Genomic DNA, 18,652 nt, shown 5'->3' with positions numbered 1-18,652 from the left:
AAGAGTAGCATGGGGTCCCTTAAAGACTTGCACGCTGATGGCTTGGATCTTTGTACATTGTGTCCTGTCCCAGACAAGCTGCTCGTACAGCTTCGCATTGTCTTCGTCCTGAACTCCTTTGTCTGGCTGCCAGTTAAAAGCCACCTCAAAGTCTGCTTTGCAAATACGGAGTGGTAAAAAGAAGATCTGAAAACACTGTTAGCCCATGTTTTAACTTTGAAGGTGAAAGGCTGTTTCTAAGTAGAGATGCAGTTAGTTTTCATGAGAGATCTGGGAGATGCCAACCACCCGTAGTTTTAAAGCTGCTGTGCCTCTGAATAGTATCTGAAGCAGGGAGATTTCTGCAATTTCTCGTGTATCTCTTTCAGTGTGGATCATGAAGGTGAATCCAAATGCAACAGTTGTTAGTATAAAACTCCCTTACCTGCTAACTGACCCTGAGGTTTGTGCCCTCTGTTAGGGGACATAAGTCCCGTTGTCATCAATGATCTGCGCAGCATCTACAATAACAGTGCCTACTACTTATGTAAGTGTAGCCATTTATATTTTACATCTTTGCCTGCTCTTCATAACTTACTTAACTAAGAGCGCAAGGAAGTTGGTTACTTGGTAAAAACAGACTTTTATTGAAGCAGTGAAATACAAGTTTCCTGATCTTGTCCTGACACTGTGCTCTATTCGATGGTGCTCTCCTCCATGCTAGTCATGCCACATTTTCCCAGGATCTTCTGACGCTTTCTAAACATTATCCTTCCTCATTACTCATCCAGAAAACGAGGAGAGCCTTTAGTGCTGCTCTTCACAACCCATCTCCTGTACATCTCGTTGTGCCCTCTGGGCAGGGCAAGAAATCCATCTCAGACAGAGTGCTATATCCTCGTGGTCTGCTGTAGCTGCTGGCTTTCATGGCCAGGGATCAGTGATTGCCCTTAACTCTTGACTTGCATGGTGCTGTGCACGGCACATCTTACATGTGAGACAAGATCAGTTGCGTGCCCGTGCTGCGAATTAACTGGTGTGGTTCATGTGCCGTCTGTTATGTTTGCTGTTCGCCTGTACTCAGTGGAAGATGGTGTTTTATTCTTGGGCCATTGCTGTGAGTGACTGTGCACCGATGCGTTGAACGGTGAGCCCAGAGGTGCCATCCTGCTTTTGTTGGTGTTACCCTTTACTCTGACTCTGAGATGCTGCCAGGATTTTGTAATTTGGCTGCCAAGGAATGATTCAGATTGGCACTGTTTTTTCTCAGAATCAAATCAAGTACCTTCATTGTTTCACTGGTGATGTGAAATAAAACCTGTAGTAAGACTTTTTTTTTCTTTTTTTTCAATGCTGTTGTGGTACAACTTGGGTTGGTATGCATATTTCATCAGGATTTATGCTGTGATACTTTCATCCTCTTGCCCACATTAAGTGTTTGTGAATGTAGGTATTTTTGGAGCCAGTGGAGGTTTTGGAGTGCCTAAGGATAGATAATATACTTGCTTTTAAAAGCAAATTTTGTATGCACTTATGTTCTGTGCAATCTTCGCAAGTGCAGCTCCACCCTCACCCCCATAAAAACCACCCAAACCAAAAAAAAAACAACCACCAAGCCTTGAACAAACCCCAGATGCAAATTACTGTGACAGTTTAATATCTCTTGGTATGAAGACTTTACAGTACCTGATCTTATCACTTCCAAAGCAGTATATTTTTTTTCATTAGTAGCCTGATCAGCTTTTGAAAGGTCTGTACAAGCCGTACATGAGAAGCACTGGCAGTGCCAGAGGACTGCTCGTGAATTTTCATCACCTTTCTGCATGGGAGATTATTTTTTTTTTTTTAATGACCTCTTTTTAAAATGCCATTGGATGCTGTTGGACATCTCTACTGAGTGCATCCTCCGATTGTTCACCTGAGTGAGGGGCTTATTCCACTCAGCCTTTTGTATCTTGCTGCTGAAGAAGGAGTGTTGCTCTTTCCAACACGGCTAATGCTTTATCTCTTCTGCTATTGATCTTTGTTGCTGAGGCTGTTTCCAACTGTACCCCTCTTTACTTGTCATCTTCCTTCCTTTCCCACAAGTCAGTGGAGCTGCAGCTTTGCAGTAGGCACCGACCTGCCTGGGAGTGGGGAGCATCCCCTCATTCTTCTGTCTTCGGGCTGCACCTTGCTGGTGTTACAGCCTTGCTTTCGTTAATACCTTTCTAATCTGAGCCTCATCTGTCTGCCTGCAGAAAGCTATGGCATCTGTGTGACTACAAATTCTTCCTCCTCTCCCTTCCTTTCGTCTCTTTCACTGTCAGTTATTTGGGTTCATCTTCCTGGGTTTCTGCTGTTCTTTTGCTGCTGTAGTTTTGCAGGTCTTGTTCTCCTTATGTGCTTCCTGCTAATTTGTAATAGAGGGTCTCTTCTGGGCTGTGAAGTCCAGGCTTGTTTTTTGCAGGCAAGCACTGTTTCTGCAATGATCCTCTCAGAGTGACAGGCATCCCTTAATTGATTACATGGTTAATTCACATCTACTTCCGCACAGCCAGCAAGGAATGCTGAGTTTGTTCTTTTCAAGGGTGGATGCAGCTTTTCAGTTTCTAAACCAACTGAAATTGTCCAAGCGATTGGATTTGTTCACTGCAAGCAGTGCACAGGTGGAGAGCACTGGACAGCAAATCTCGGGGAGCTACAGCTGCCAGCTTGGTAAAGCATGTACGCTGTGATGTAGTCCGGAGGCACTTAGGTGGCAGCGGTTCATGAAAGTGACATTATGTCTAGTGCTGTGCTGTGAGATGTTAACTCTTCCCTCCGAATGCACAATTTAATGAAAGGAGGCAGGTTGTTGAGGCCTATTTTATCATAGGCCTGTTGAAGCCTATTTTATCATAGACATGTTGAAGCCTATTTTATCATAGGCTTGATAGCAAGCAGCTCAGTTTGCCTTCTTTTGGCTCAATTTAAAACATTTAGCCTAGTTAGCAAAATCCTTTAGTGGGTGCACCCTCATGCTAGTGGCTGATCACAGCAGTCTGGACCTGATCCCTCCATCCTTTCTGTGGCAGGAGGAAGGTATTGTATGACTGACCATCTCGAGAATGATCTGCCTTGGGTATTTTTAATCAGTTCTCTTTGTGAAGCGTGAACCAACTGTAGAAGAAGCTTGGCTCTCTGTTTCAAGCTGCTTTGGAGCAGTTTGGCTGCTGTTGGTGCTGATCTGTTTGGGTGGGGTGAGCAAGTCTGAGCTTAAATACTGCTCTCATTAAATGCTGTTTTGTAATGTATGATTCCCATGAAATTAATACCAGCTGCTAGTATTTAGCCACTACTCAGAGTATAGGTTCTCTTCCCTTGTCTGGCTGCAATTCCAGATGACTTTTAGAACTGATGTTACTGAAGCATTCAAAGCTTCCCAGGTCAGCGTGTGAATCTGCTAGGCAGCCATCACTGTAGAAGTGCAAAGCCCATCTCAATGTCTGGTGTGGCAGGGAGCAGAGTCGCTGCCTGCAGAAGGGTGCTGAGGACCACCCTGCCTGAGGCACTCCTTGGGGTCACAACTGTAATTGCTGGGTAGCTAATGGACATCTCTGTGAAGATATTAGGAAAACGTGATGCAGCCGTGTTTCCTATACCCCTAGTGTGGTGCTGCGACGGGGAAAGAGAGAGGTAATTCAGTGTCTGCAGGAGGAACTTACTTCTGAGGCTTTCAGTCTGTTGAAATATGATTTCCAGAACAGTTAGATAATAAGATGCAAATTTCTTATTTTTCTTCTCTCTGTGTTCCTTTTTGGTGACTGGAGTTGCTTGTAACTTTGACAATATGCTGAAAAGTTCATTTGAAAAAAATATGCGTGTTTTGTGGACCTTGAACCTCCTTCAGTACTTTCAAGCTGGTTGTCTTGGCAATTGTTTGACTGATACCTTGTAGCACACACGCATGCTGCCAGTGCTGATAAAAGTGTCTTTAAGCATTGTTTTGTGTTCTTAAAATATGTGACAATTAAAGTTGTTAGGAACGCTTAGCATTTTAGGGAGGAAGGTTGCATGTTTTGTTTTTTTGGGTTCGATGCTGAATTGTAAAGAAGACATAAGTAAGGTCATCCCAGTGCCCTGGTGTGGCAGGATAAGCTATCTGACTTACTGGGAGCAACTGAGAATGGACAGTTGATGGCCTTAAGATCTGGAGCCCAGTGCAGAGAGAAGACCACTCGGCAGCGATGGGGGAGGAATATCTCTGGCTTGTGAAGTCTCAGGTATCTGTTGCATAGCATGTCACACTTGGTAGCAGCAGCAGTCCTGAAATACCAAACAAGAATCCTGCATTTAACTGTATTTTACTTAATAAAGACAGGGACGCTTAACTCAGGGAACACAGCTGGTGTGAGCTGCTCTCCCTTCCTGGCACTCCTCCTTGCTTTCGAGGGAAGAGAGGGTGCACGGCCCAGCTTGGGCGGGGAGAGGACGCATCTCTCCAGATGCACTGGAGTTTGCTGAATGAACATGAATGTGGTTTTGCCATCAAGCTGAATGCAGATAGTGGCTGATCAGGAGATTTGGCATTGATGTGACTGGCAGCAAAGACAGTAAGAAATATGGCTGAAATTTGGCAAGTGAGCTATGAGATACTTTCCTTGCTTGTAGCATTAACTGCAAAAGGAAGATGCCAGGGCAGTTTTTCTGAATTTACAATAGGTCTGGCTCTAGCAAGACAAGTTCCCATCGTTAAGATTTGATTGCCATCAAGTTACTGGTATAAAAATGCCTCTTTTTTCCTAGCCTTTCCCAGGTTTCTGGTTGTTCTTGGCCAGCTGAGAAAGAACAGTCTTTCTCTCCTTCTGCCTACAGAGATGTCTTCCATATTTAAGCATCTGCTGTGGGTGCAACCCTGAACAGATTATTACTGGATAGAGAAGGAACATGTGTCCAAACATCAGGCTAGGAAATGCTAGAAATGATGTCGAATATATTTATTTTTTTCTTTCAGACTAGGGATTAATATGTGTTATCTGAAATTAAATTAATAAAGACAAGCCCAAGAATTGTTTTGCAAAGGTAACAGCATTGGAAATGAATTACGTTGATGGTGTACCTTTTGGGTGGGCTTGTGAATAGTAACAGCTGAAACGCAGAGAACAGCACCTTGCATGAAGATACACTATTTTTATTTCGGCTCTTGGGGCTTAGAGTCTTTTTGATCTGGTTTTGTTCTGCTGGACTTCAGAAGTATTATATTTAAAATAAAATATTTATATTTCTAATGGAATATGAAAACATTATTCTAGGCTTGGTTTCTAAGCACAGAAACTCAGTTTTCTTTGTGTTAGTGGCAAGTCAGGGGAAGGCAGTTTGGAGAAAGCAACTGTTGTGGTCTGGAATGCCATCTAGTACATGTCCAATAACAAACCCAAATGTTAATAGATATGACAGTTGATTTAAGCCTTCAGTGCACTGAGGCTATATTTTTGCTGTACTCTCTGCTGGTTTTCATTTTACAAAAGATGCTGTAGTATGCATTCTAGAGGCACATTGTCATCAGTCACAAGACTGTTCTGAGTTTCCCTAGGCAAAACTTCCCTTTCTCCCTTTCTGATGTATGGTGTGCTTTTTTAAAATTTTATTTTTATTTTATTTTCTTGCAACTACTTGAATTCCCAGAGGCTCACCACAACACTGGCTCTCTAACAATAAATTACTTTTAGGTATTCAAAGTAGGCAAAAAAAAAAAAAAAAAAAAGCCAACCAAAACCACCTCAACTTGGTTAATCAAATCAAAATGCAGAACACATCACAAGTATTTTTTCTTCCTTCTTACCTTCTTATTTCCATCCTTCTGCCCTGTTCCATGCTCTGCTCATTTCTATACCTTGTGCGGAAATTATGCTTTTTCTGCCTTCTGTAAACAGTGTTTTATCTGTTTTCCCTCCAAGGTCTTCTGTTGCCCCTATATAAACAAAAAGGGGTTTGGATAATGGCAAGAGGAAGGCAAGTATCGTTTTGTGTGTTTTAGCAATGGAGTTAGCTCAGAGGTTGCATGAGGATATGGGGCTCTATTTCTAGCTCTGCCCTATCTCTGCCTGACCCAGATCCCACACTGTAACATGGATGTGTGCTTAGCTGCTATGGAGATGAGGGCCAGAGCCTGCTGCTGCCTGAGTGTGGATCCAGCAATACTTAGGGTTGCTTCTGTCCTGCACATATGCCAGGTTTGAGTCCAGTGCATGGCATGGGATCCGTCGGGGCTTTGCTCTTCTGTAGCATAGAAGTGACTGGTGTAGTACGTGGCTTGAGTACTGCTATAGAAGGCTTTGCTGAAGAATTAAGGATCACAGTGTTTTTGTGATTTTGTGAAAGCTAGGCTTACTTACCTACGTGTGAGTGTCAGTGACAACCTGCTGGCATTTTCATGTACCCCTTTGCAGATAGAGGGTTGAATAGTACAATACCACTTTTTCTCAAGAACAGAGTTGCAAAATTGAATTCTTAGATGTTGAATATAATTTGTTTTGTTTTTCCTGTGCAAAGTCACTGTTTGGGGAGGCTGCTCTTTGCCTTTTCCTTGCATAGAACTACAAGCATGCAGGGTGGGGGGGCAGGGCTGGAAGGGAGTAGGTTTCCTTTTACAGCTGTTCAAAAAAAGTTAATACCACTTCTACTGTAGGTGTGGCTTTACTTCAGAATTCAGACATCAGGACTGTGGCATGTTAGCATGAAATGACAGCTACGTTTGAATCAGCTTGAAAGCCCCTAGCTCTTCCTGCAGGTACCAGCTGGCATTCTGGTCCTGTTGCCTGACTCATTTCTGTAAGGAGACTTTTTGGTCTGAAATAATTCTTCAAAACTTAAACCAAAGCCAGGACCTACCCCCTCCCCACCCCCCTCCTTTCCACCCCTGCATCACTCAAAACAGGATTTTCGTAGTACCAAAACAAAAGCCCTGCTTAGTAACTGCTCAGATAATGAAATTGCTGGTCAGGTGAAACCCTCTTGTGAGTGTTTGCTGGTTTCCATAACTACTTCACAGCAGAAGGAAGAAGAAGGAGGAGGAATAAAGTTGAGCGAGGAGATCTAGGGCTATGAAGAAGCACAGAGCAAGGCTTCCCTGTTCATCAGGTTTGGAGGAAAAAATGTCTCTGGAGCAGTGTGTGTGTATGTATGTTTGTATATTCCTATATATGGGCACCATATAGGTGATGTGTTTTTGTAAGACTTGAAGATACTCACCAGCAGTGTTTCTTACCTGAAGATAAGTTGTTTGGTTATTGGGATTCAGCATCAATACTTTCGTTTTGAGATCCTTGCTGCTGAGCTTTGGGGTTAAGTTTGGACCTGTTATGCTGAGATTCCTGCCTGTAAGTGAATTTTTATTGCTCTGCTTTTTTACATTATGCTGGGAAATATATATGTAAGGTTTTTTGTTTGTTTGTTTTTTCTTCCCGTAGAGTAATTTAAGAAAAATGGGCTACTTGAGGATTTATGTAGTATGCAGGCAATTCCCTCTCTCTGAAGCTGTGTAAGTAGGTAGTCAGGGTATGTGGGAGTAGCTTCGTAGCTTGATCTCACCCTTCTTTTCATAATAGTAATTTGCTTGGTCTGGCGCTGTGTCCAGGGACAGTGTTTTCCATCTGGGACTGACCTTGGAAACCTCAGAGCTCTGTGAAGCTCATGTACCCTTCTGTGCCTTCATTTTATATTTACAGGTATCTTCTATCGGCAAATATTTGTATTTAAAGCACAAAGCCAATTTTATTGTAACATTCTAAAATGCCAAAAGTCTCTTGCTTGTCGGTATTGTAGCTTCATGCAGGGGGCACGCTCTGGTTTGGAGGCAAGGACATCTCAGAAAGAGGGAGACATTCAGCGCATTGTTTGAGAGCTCTTCTTAGTGATATCCAGCGCATAATTTGTGGCAGACATAAATTTTTCTTTGCAGATCGGCATTCAGAGGCACTTAGCAGGTACAGGACATCCAATTATGGAGGTGTGGGAGCGCTGTTGTCAGTGGTGACAAAATTCCTGTAGAGAGGTGACTGCAGACGTGACTCACACCGTACTGTTACGAACAGTTTGTGTTGTGCTGTGAAGCTGCAGGATGAGAGCTCCCAACTTTCATCTGGATTATTTGGTGTCTGTGTAACTTCTGCTTGCTGGTGTTTTTTTGGAATTCACCTATGTATTGCTTTCTAAAGCATTAAAACTTCAGTCATTACAGCACTTTATTTTCTCCTGCTTGCTTGCGTGCATACATCATCAATGTGTATCTCAGTATTATTTTTCAACAGAGAACATTTCATTATTTTTGTCTTCACATAGTGCTTGTTTATCCCCAGACATAGCTTGTTTTAACAGTGTTTTTTGCTAAAGGCTTTATCATTTCAACTTTTCAGAGATGCTTAGGTGTGATATACAGTTTTGCAACTAAAATGCACCTACTGCATGTGAAATGATTTGAAAATCTTGGCTCCTTGGAGCTAGTTGCAGTTTCTGAAATGGCTGGTTATTTCACTGATTTCTATAGTGACTGTTGCCTTGGCAGCAAAGGTCCTCACTTAGAGAATAAAAGCACTGTGCAAACATGAGGAAGGCGTGATTTCATTTGGGAAGACTGATCTAGCTTCACCTTTTCCAACACCATCCATCCCTCCCTTCCTGTAAATACTGCTATTTCCTTTTCCCTACCTACTTTTACCCAGAGCTTTCTTCATTTGGGTTTCAGAGGACTTCAGAGAACAACTGTTGGTCTTTTTCTGCTGTTTTCATCAGTGTTAACGATGAGAAATATTTTTTTTTTTTTTTTTGTGCTGCCAATTTAGAGGTAATAGAGAGCAAGCCAGCTTTGGGAAGGAGATGACTGCTCTCTGGACCGTGCAGCCATCCCCCACAAAGTCTGCCTTCCCAGGGATGTCCGTGACTCACTCAGCAGTCAACTGGCAGGCTTTGAAACTAAAATTGAAATTGTGACACCCAACGTGAGTGCTTAGTTATTCTCCAACCAGACCTAGAGGCAGAAAATTGCAGGTTCTTCTGCACCTTGGCCACCAGGTCAAGTATAGAGGTATAGTCAGCTGCTGATTCAGTTGCAGGAAGACCCTGTTCTTTAATCAAAGAGGTGGGTGCTTACCAGTTCAACTGCAGAGGTGGGTGCTTACCAGTTGAACTTCCAGTTCAATTCTAATGCTCAACTGTATCTCCTAAAAACCATGCAAAAGATAAGGGATCTTATTCTGTGAGGTTTCCCAGGCCTCTCTCAAATACTTGTACAACCTGGCATAGCCATGGCTATGGTATTGCAACCTCTGTGTAGCCAGGTTGAAGTGGTGGGGGGAGATACTTCACTTGCAGTGCTGCCAGTTGTGAAATTGGAAAAGGATCTGAAGGTTTTGAGTTAGGACTTCAGTATTCACTGGGAATATGGAGAAAAAGTTGTGTAAACATGAGAAGGTGGGGACTAGAGACCTTGCTCAAGTTACTTCATCTTGCTCAGTCTTGTGATGAGTGTTTTGAGGAGACTGGTTTTGTTCCGTGTCATTATTATTACAATAATTTATTTATAATTTGCTATCAGGTACAGGCTCCTTATCGAAGCAGATCTGCTCCAGATGCAAGGAGCATTTTAGTTGCGTGGCCTGAGCTCACGGCCCATGTCAGAGCTGGGAAGGCGTGGGTGTGTGCCGGTCATCTTGCATGCCTGAGCCCTTTGACGTGGCCCTGCAGGGCCGATGCCCATCTGCACCTTCTGTGGACAGGAAAAACATTATGTGGAAGCAGTGGGGATAGCAAGGGCTGTTAGTCTCCTGAACTGCTTCTGCAAACATCATCTGATCGAGCTTTCAGAAATGCATGATTGAAATAGGGAGGTATTTTTGATGTGACAAGCTGGGAATTGTTGTTAAAGAAGCTTTTTTTCTTCCTCCTCCTCTGTTAGACAAGCTATGAAATGAAGGCTTGAATAATAAACATCGATTAGAACTTTTAGCTGTTCTTCCTTGTTTTAACTTTCAAAACAAGTCAGGGTCTGCGTCCTCAGCACAGTATTTTCTTTCCTCTCAGCCTTTCTCCCATGAGTATCAATTACTCCAACTTCACGGAAGGTGCTCAGTAGTGATTTACTCACCCATGATGTGACAGCAGCAGGCTGGGATCGCACCCAGTGGGTGCTGAACTTGTGCTCCCAGAACTGTCATCTGTGAGGTCTGATGATTTCTGCTCCTTCACTCCTTGTGCAGCCCGATGCTGTCAGTGTCTGTCTGCAGAGGGTGAGACCTGGATTTCTAACAGGGATGAAAGTGTATGTCTATGTGTATATGAGATAGGATCCTTCATTTTTACAGCCAATGAAGTCTCTTAGGAAAAATGCTTTTACACTCTATGACACAAATAAAGGATTTGAGCAATCTTTATTCTTCTGCATGGTATCTTAAGCTCACCATCAGTGAGCCTTTAAAGAATAAAGTATATACAGGTTTCTGAATTGATTGTATGGTGTTTTTTTTTTTTTTAATAAAAAATAAAAAGAAAATATTGCAAAGTCCCATAGTTTTACTGCAAGGCTCACACATTTACACATTTTCCTATTTCTCATAAAGCTGCCAGGCCAGGTATCATAGGAGCATATTATGTTTTTTCTTCTAGTATCAGGGCAGCATTTGCAGCTGGCAACAGATTTTAATTTGTAGACTCCATGTAGAAATCATCTTAAAATCTACTGGTTCTGCCCAGGTGAGAAGAGATGAATGTATAATAAGTAATGAGATGTAATTTGAAGGTTGGCTGCATTTTCTTGAGCAATGATAAATACAGTTCTTTTGCATTGTAATCATCATGTGAGGGATCCTTTAGCAAGCAGGAGGCTTGCAATGTGTTGACAAGGGCTGGACAGAAAGGCCATGTGTAAGGATGATAATAGTTCAAGATGCTCTTTCCTTCTTTGCAGCTTTCTGAGTGTTTGGGAAACTAGATTGCAGTCCTGCCAGCTTTCAAAATTAATAAGCCTTAATAATTGCCCCACCTTGTGGTCTGTGCAGTGTGCTTCAACAACCCCAAATCCATGCTGAATTTGTAAAGTAAAACTTGCAGAGGCAGTTGATGTAGCTGTTCGGTGGCACAGGGAAATGACATCCTGCTGCAGAACAGAGCCAAAGTGTTATAACTGGATTCAAACACGAGTAACTTAGGCTCTTACTGCCATGTCAAGAGTGTCACATAAATGATGCACCCCTCAAAAACAGCAAGCACCTGGACTGCTATAGAAAAGTGTGTCAGTATGAGCTGTGAGTTTGATGCTAAACGTTTTCTGGTGCTGCATTCATGGATTTCAGCCAGGTTATCAGCCCCAGGACACATGTAAAAGCATACATGCATTTTATGAAAGTGACATGCTCTCTGTATAGACACAGATTCCCTGTGAATTACTGGTACATCACCTGAGACAGAAATATCATGGACATCAAAAAGGTAATAGTGGCAGGGAGTAAGGGTATGGGTTCATGCTTGAGCTTCGTGCTGCAGCTGATACTGGATCCAGGGTTTTGTGTGCCCCGTAATAATGCGAGTACATCGAGTACATTGCAGACTGGTGCAATGGAGAGCTGAGCTACTCCTTTGGTGAAAGCCTTGTCAGAGTTGGTAATGTGGGTTAACATGCATAGTTCAATCAATCCTGGTTTTCCATGTTCAGAGCTCTGTAACTAAACACCTATTTGCTAAACACAACTTGAATAATGAAGTGATCTGTGTCTAAAGGCCTTTCTCAGTACCATCCCACTGTAAAATGAAAGAAGGAAAATAGAGCTGTATCCTTTCTTCCTGTGTTTTAAAATAACATGGTATTCACAATGGAGAATATTTATCTTCATCCCTGTTTGCTTCATGTATTTCATGTGCATGCCTGGCATGAGCACTAAGTTAGAGGTGGTGTACCCAAAGTGTTATGAGCCCTTTGTCCAAAGCTTTTTCTTCTATTAATCACCAGACCTAGGTGATTCCACAGAGAAGGTTAAAAAATATATACATGTATGTTATGTTTCTTGCTCAATTTAGACGAGTAGGTCAAAAAAAATGTTTATATGCTGCATAGTCAAGTTTTGCAAAGGAACATAGGTCTGTATCTGTTTTGCACCTTTTATATTCAAATCTTGCCAGTATTATAGATTATTTTGTTTTCCCTGAGTGGAAGCACTGTTCCATGTGACAAAACACAAACATACTTCGGTAGTTTATAAGAAGCTAAAAATACTCTTCAAGCTGATAAAGGCATGATATGACTTCTGGAAACACAAAGCAGCTTTTTCCTGTGCCGTTACTTTCTTTAGGTCACTTGGTGTTTATGATACCATGGTCTTCTGCAGGAAAGACTCCGATAAAATGGGAGTAAAATCAAATAGTTGGGAAGGAAGCCTGGCAGGCTTGTCAGTGGGATGGCAAGCTGGTGATAGGAGTACTCAATGTTTTTTTCTCTGTTCTGGAGGGGACTGTGTTTTGTATAAGTATTTCACTTCTGGGTATTTGCTGTTGGTATACCCTGCTGCGTCATTGTTGCATCGTGCTGAAGATTTTGCTGCCCATGTCGTAGAAATGCAGTAAGAGATTCTAGCAAGTAACATCTATTTTACTGTAAATTTTGTAATTGAACAGCTTTTCCAAGCTTCTTCTAATTTTTCCTAATTAACTGGATGCAGAAGGTTTTTACAGTTTCTTTTTTTCTAACACCTCCTCCTCCCCCCCTCCTGCAGTTTCACTTTCATTTCTCATAGAGTCGTAGAGCTCGGGATGGGAGGAATCTCAGAGACCTCTGGTTCCAAGCCCCTGCCATAGACAGAAACACCACCAACTAGATCAGGTTGCTAAGGGCCATGTTCAACCTGGCCTTAAACACCTCCAGGGATGGGGCATCCACAACCTCTCCGGGCAACCTGTGGCAGTGCCTCACCACCCTCTGAGTGAAGAATTTCCTCCTAGCATCTAATCTAAATCTCCCCTCCCACAGGTGCCCCTCTGGGCTACAAACATGCACTGCTGGCTAATGTCGAGCTTTTTGTCCACTAAAACTCCCAACTCTTTCTCTACAGGGCTGCTCTCAGTGAGTTCTTCTCCCAGTCTGTAGTCGTGTCAGGGATTGCCCCAACCCAGGTGCAGCACCCTGCACTTGTTGAGCCTCATTCAGTTCACATGGGCCTACTTGTCAAGCTTTTCATCCACTTTTTTCTATTATTTAATTTGTAGCTTACTGCAGACATCTGACTTCTAGCAGTGTACCATGGAAACCATAACATTTACCTTGAAGAGCTGCTAAACATCTGCTCTGCAAACTTAAATGCTTCGGTTTATTTTCAGCACAGCCTGTTTGGGCATTGATTTTCCTTCTGATACTTTTTCAGACCATATAGCTTTGTTTTATATACATTATTTTTTGTTGCTGACTTGTAGTAAAGCATTTGGTGTGGTATGCTAGACTTTTTTTTTCCTTGCAGAACAGAAGCCAGGCATATCATTCAGTAACTAGGCGCAGTGCGTTTGATAAGATACCACTGGGTGGTGGGGGAAAAGAACATTTGTGACATGACCATTTGGTCTGTAAATCCTTAAATCTGTTAGTATTACAATTTTAAGAGAGGGTTGGGTACTGGTTATGGACCAGAACTGAACAGTAATAGAAAACTTCACAAATATGGAAAAAAAAAGGAGTCCTTCCCACAGTGGCAAAGCAGTGTTTTTAATAAAAAATTGTTAATGCTCTTGAGTAGCCTGTAGCAAGCTCAGAAGGGGCAGGGTGTATACAAGTGCTAGCACTCAATTTGATTAATCTTTTCCAGGCCTGAGTCTGGTTATTTTGCAGAAATTTTGTCTTTGAACATGAAATGCAAACTTTTGTCAAATACTCTCTTATTTGCATTTTTCCCCCTTCCTCCCCAGGAAGAAGAATGCCAACACGAATATGAAGTGAACCATTTCCTGCACTTTTCATGGTGCCTGGGTGCTCACATCAGATGGTTAGAGACAGAGACTTGTCTCTTGCCAAACTGCTTCCTCAGACACGATGAAGCCAAGGAAGAGCTTTCTGATGTACTGGAGTCACAGTGACTGCTGCCCAATTTAAAATCAATGTGAGACTGCGCTCCAGCTGCCTGACGAGATGAAAGAAGTGCTGTTGTGGTCGCCCGAAGAGGTGACAAATTGGCTAACAGAAAATGCTGTGCCGGAGTATTGTGAGCCGTTGAAGAGCTTCACTGGGCAGGATTTGATCAACCTGACAGAGGAGGATTTCAAGAAGACACCTCTCTCCCGGGTGTCTTCCGACAGTGGACAGCGGCTATTGCACATGATTGAGACCTTAAAAATGGCTCATCACATCGAGGCTCACAAAAATGGGCACATCAATGGGCACATCCATGTCAGCATGAGCAACACCACACGTGAAAACGGCTTTAGTAGTAAAATGAAGCTGAACGGGGTGCCAAATGGGTATAAGAAGGAGATGATAAAGATCCCCATGCCAGAGCCAGAGCGTTCACAGTATCCCATGGAATGGGGGAAGACTTTCCTGGCTTTTATTTATGCACTTTTTTGTTTCATCTTTACCACAGTGACTATCTCAGTTGTTCATGAAAGAGTGCCTCCCAAGGAGGTGCAGCCTCCCTTACCAGATGCATTTTTTGATCGTTTTGATCGGGTGCAATGGGCCTTTTCTATTTGTGAAATTAACGGCATGATCCTTGTAGGACTGTGGTTTGTTCAGTGGCTGCTGTTAAAATACAAGTAAGTAAAACCTTCAGAAACATAGTGCTTGTGTACATACTCGTGACAGCTTTTGGAGGTCCGACACTGGTTTAAATCCGAGTAAAATGAAGTTTCTTGTGATATTGCTGACTTTGGTATTCCAGACTGAAATAGATGCCATGCCATGGGCTCTGCAGTTTGTATGGGCTTATTGTACTAAACTGGGGAGTTCAGTCCAACTGCCACATCAGAAACGAAGGAACAGCACTGGTCTTGCTTGCCTGCAGAGTTAACTTGAGCCCTTTTCACATGTGAGAAACCTTAAATTGTATATAATGATGTTCTTAACTCAGTTAACTGTTCTGCTTAAATAAGAATGAGGACAACTCATGCTGACATAACTTATCAGCTGTGAACTGATTGAGGATGGATTTAGTCTTACTGTAGTTTGCCTGATGTGAAGATCCTACCCTAAGTTTACAGTACTCTTGGACAAAAACAGCAGGCAGTGGTTTAATCTGTGCGCCTAAGCAGTGTTGCATAAAAAGTTTTGAAGTACATTTTCTGCTTGACATTAGGTGGGACAGGTAACATCAAGAACAGAGTATGCTGAAAGCTAATCATAAAGTACACAAAAGTGTAGATACACAATGAATTTACGAGGTTATCTGGGCGCATGCTCATACCTGGTCAGAATTGCAATGGTAAATTTGCCTGCCAATGCAAGGCACTTACCTTTTTATTCTCTACAGAGTGGATGTGCATGCTGCTGCTTAATTTGGTATTTTTAAAGTGCCGTAAATCCGCACCTTGGGCTGCCTTACCATGAGTGGTCTGGTATAAATCCTTGTGCTGCTATGACTGTGAAGTGTTCAAAGTCAAGTGGCTTGAAGCAGTATGAAGTGGCAAGCCACTTCTGCTTTCAAAAACAAGACACAAGCATGCCCCAGTGCCTTAACCCAAAGGTCTCTTTTCTCCTCTGCTAATGCAGGATCTCTTTCTTTACCTGTTCCCTGACTGTTTAATGTGGCTCCTATATTTGAAAAAACAATAATTGGAAGGCATATAACTTGGGCATCACCATGTTCAGTACAAGATCCTTTGGTTTACAGGACTTTGTAATGACCGTAGAATTTTAGATTGCCCTTTTTCAAAAAAGTAAAGCCAGATGCTACTACTCACTCTTGTAATGGAGAAAAACTTTAAAACTTAAATGTCATCAGGTTGTTTACCAGCTTGCTAAGGTTACAGTCTGAAAGGAGAGAATTGCTAAGCTAGGGCAGATACCTTTATCCAATATAGTTGCAGGTTTCCATAGCTAAATGCTTAAGTAATCCACGAGACACTGTGAACTTCTCATTCTGGTGAGCTAATCCAGATACTGTTGAGACACAGCTTTTGCTTTGTGTCTTTTCACTGATGCACTGTGTATGAGCATTTCCTATCAAAAAAAAAAAAAAAGCCTTACTTTATGAAATACAAAGGTCATTAATATATGGAGCAAGCAATGGAAATATAAATTGTGTTTTTCTTTCCCTATCTGTTGCTTTATACTAGTTAATGTATTTTCTCAGCTGAAATTTCAAAACTTTTTTTTTTTTTTTTACGGATGTGGTATTCCTTAAAGGAAAGTTTCTAAAATGGTTATTTTAGTCCATTTATTTTTTATTATAGAAACTGTGAAAACTGTGAAATTGCTTTTTTTTTTTTTTTTTTTTTTTTACATGCACACATTTATAGGAGGAAGACTCTACCCTGGTGTGTTCTCTTGTTCTGTTTATGGCTTTATCAGCTTCTGTATCAGATCCTACGTCAGTAGCTGCAGTGCTGAGCTCTCCTTCATGCTCTGGTCCAGTTGCCTGCGATGAAAAGGGGAGCCGTAGACTTGGCGTCCCTGAGCATAAAGTGTTCAAAACCAAGGGGAGTATCCAGAGAAGGCCATGGGGAAGTGCTCTCAAAAATGGAGTGTCAGGTTAATTGGGTGGTACAAGGGATCAAACACACAATGATGAATTAAGAACAGCAGAATCCATAAGGTCCTTGGAGATTTCAAAGCAGTGGGGGATGGGTTGACTTGATAACAAAGTATTATGGCATCATTGATAGGTATGGAGGGTTTTCCCTCCATTTGCTTTGATGTATTCACTCATTCTTCCTCTAGTGTAAAGGGAAGTTGGAGTCACAGAGCTTTCCATTTTCATTATCAGTCCTGGACTGTGCCAGTCAGTATGTCTTCTGGTCACACATTGCTTTGGGGGCCTTTCTTCTTGTAAAGGAGTGGAGCTATTCAGGTCTGCGATCTGTCAGTAAGCAGCAGAAGGAAAAAACAGGAGAGGTGCTCATGGGAACAGGACAGCGACACAGCTTTCTCCTGAGGACCTTGCTCTTGTGTCTTTGGTTGGCAAACCACAAAATGCTCTAAAAGAGCTGAATCACTTTTGGGGCGTGGGTTGTCACCTTCCCTTGGAACTTAATTCAAGAACAAAGGGAGGACATTAAGCCAGATGGACCTTCTTCGATTTTCTGGCCTCCAGTGGTGTCAGGGAGGGCGGTTGCCACAACCCGTTCGAGATCTGAAGATGAGATGTGAAGCCAGGTGGTTGCTCAGATGAGAGCACTACCATTTGCGGCCCTCTCTGAGGGAAAGTTCAGAATTGCTGATGAACCAGAAGCATTATTGTCCATGAGCTGAATTGCAGCCAGGGGCTGGGTTGGACCTTTAACCAAAGGAGGTGGTTTCCTTGTTGCAGGCTTTTCCTGAAACACTTGTCTTTGTCAAGCAGTGAAACTCCTATTGCTTGTCATATTGCACCCATATGTGATGCAAGGATCCATGCAGAGCATTGTCCATGGCCTTTATGGCAGGGGTATTTGGCTGGTTTCATCAGAAATCAGGAGCAGGCTGGATGCTTGGCTGGGGACCCCGGGCTGCCTGAGCCTTTTTCCATGGACACAGCAGGGAGCATGAGGAGCCCAGGCAAGCTGCCTGTCTGCAAGCACTGCCAAGGTCCTAACTTCTCTGGGAAGCATTCCCAGATGGTTCAGGAGAAGCACAGCGATGGTGTTTGGCAGTGTTTGACATCTGATTCATCCTGCATGCTCACAGCATTGAAAAAGCTGCATACTCGCTACCCACATGAGGGAGGTGGAGTCTGGCCAGGAGGAACTTTACTACAACTATCCAGTAATAAGCCTAGAGAGTGCACTTGTTAGCTGGCCCACACACGAGCAAAATCGTGTTGAGAAGGAAAAACATGAGCTCTTTTAGATTTTATTTTATTTTTTTTAAATTACAATGCAAAGCACTTTGCAGACTTTCCTAAGCTAAAGTACATGATTCAACTTTAAACCAAGTACTTTCATGGGTAATGTTAATTAAAAGCATTAATTACTCAGTAAAACTCTGCTGCTTCTTTGGTCTCTTGAATGCAGTGCTGCTCAATCTTTACTCCCCAACCTCACCTTTTGTCTTCATAGGGGGGTATAAAGAAAAGCAAGCTCCTGTATTGCTACAAAAGCCAGGCACCCATGTGAGGTCTTTAATAGATCACCCTTCCAAGAGAAAAACTGTGCACCTAAACCACAAGGGAAAACCACTGCCCCAGGGGCCATGGTGCCTTCAACTCAAGGTCTTTTCCAACGTAGATAATTCTGGGATTTTGTGAGTCAGTCCATAGAGCTACACTAATAAAGTATAATTTTTAACTCCTAGTTTTGTCCCTGTTTGCACTGGGGGAGGAGGACACTTGAAATGTTCTGTCTCAATAGCAGTGAGCACTCAAGTGCAAAATGCACTTGTACTGTTATATCTGAAGCTTTTCTGATAAATTAAGGCTTTCATGTTGTTATTGATCTGGCACTGCAAAGTTGTACTCCTCTGAGAGTAGAGCACTACAGTTTAATAGCTCTGTCAAAAACTATTACAAATAAAAAACAGCCAATTTCAGCTTTGAAAGAGCTCAGCTCAGTA

The 18,652-nt window shown here is 42.5% G+C and overlaps 1 protein-coding gene across 24 annotated transcripts in view; it reads left to right on the top strand.

Moving 5' to 3' along the window:
* The window catches only part of SGMS1 (sphingomyelin synthase 1), an 86,885-nt gene that overhangs the window by 57,077 nt on the left and 11,156 nt on the right, over window positions 1-18,652 (top strand). For all 24 annotated transcript variants that reach the window (XM_084290466.1, XM_084290463.1, XM_084290464.1 and 21 more), the window contains one exon: window positions 13,879-14,721. In XM_084290466.1, coding sequence (XP_084146592.1) covers window positions 14,099-14,721 — 623 coding nt within the window. In that variant the 5' untranslated portion in view covers window positions 13,879-14,098. The remainder of the gene's footprint in view (window positions 1-13,878; window positions 14,722-18,652) is intronic.

Source organism: Netta rufina (genome assembly GCF_964035555.1).
Source record: "Netta rufina genome assembly, chromosome: 7".
Classification (NCBI taxonomy): Eukaryota; Metazoa; Chordata; class Aves; order Anseriformes; family Anatidae; genus Netta; species Netta rufina.
This window is presented reverse-complemented; position numbering and strand designations above follow the sequence as displayed.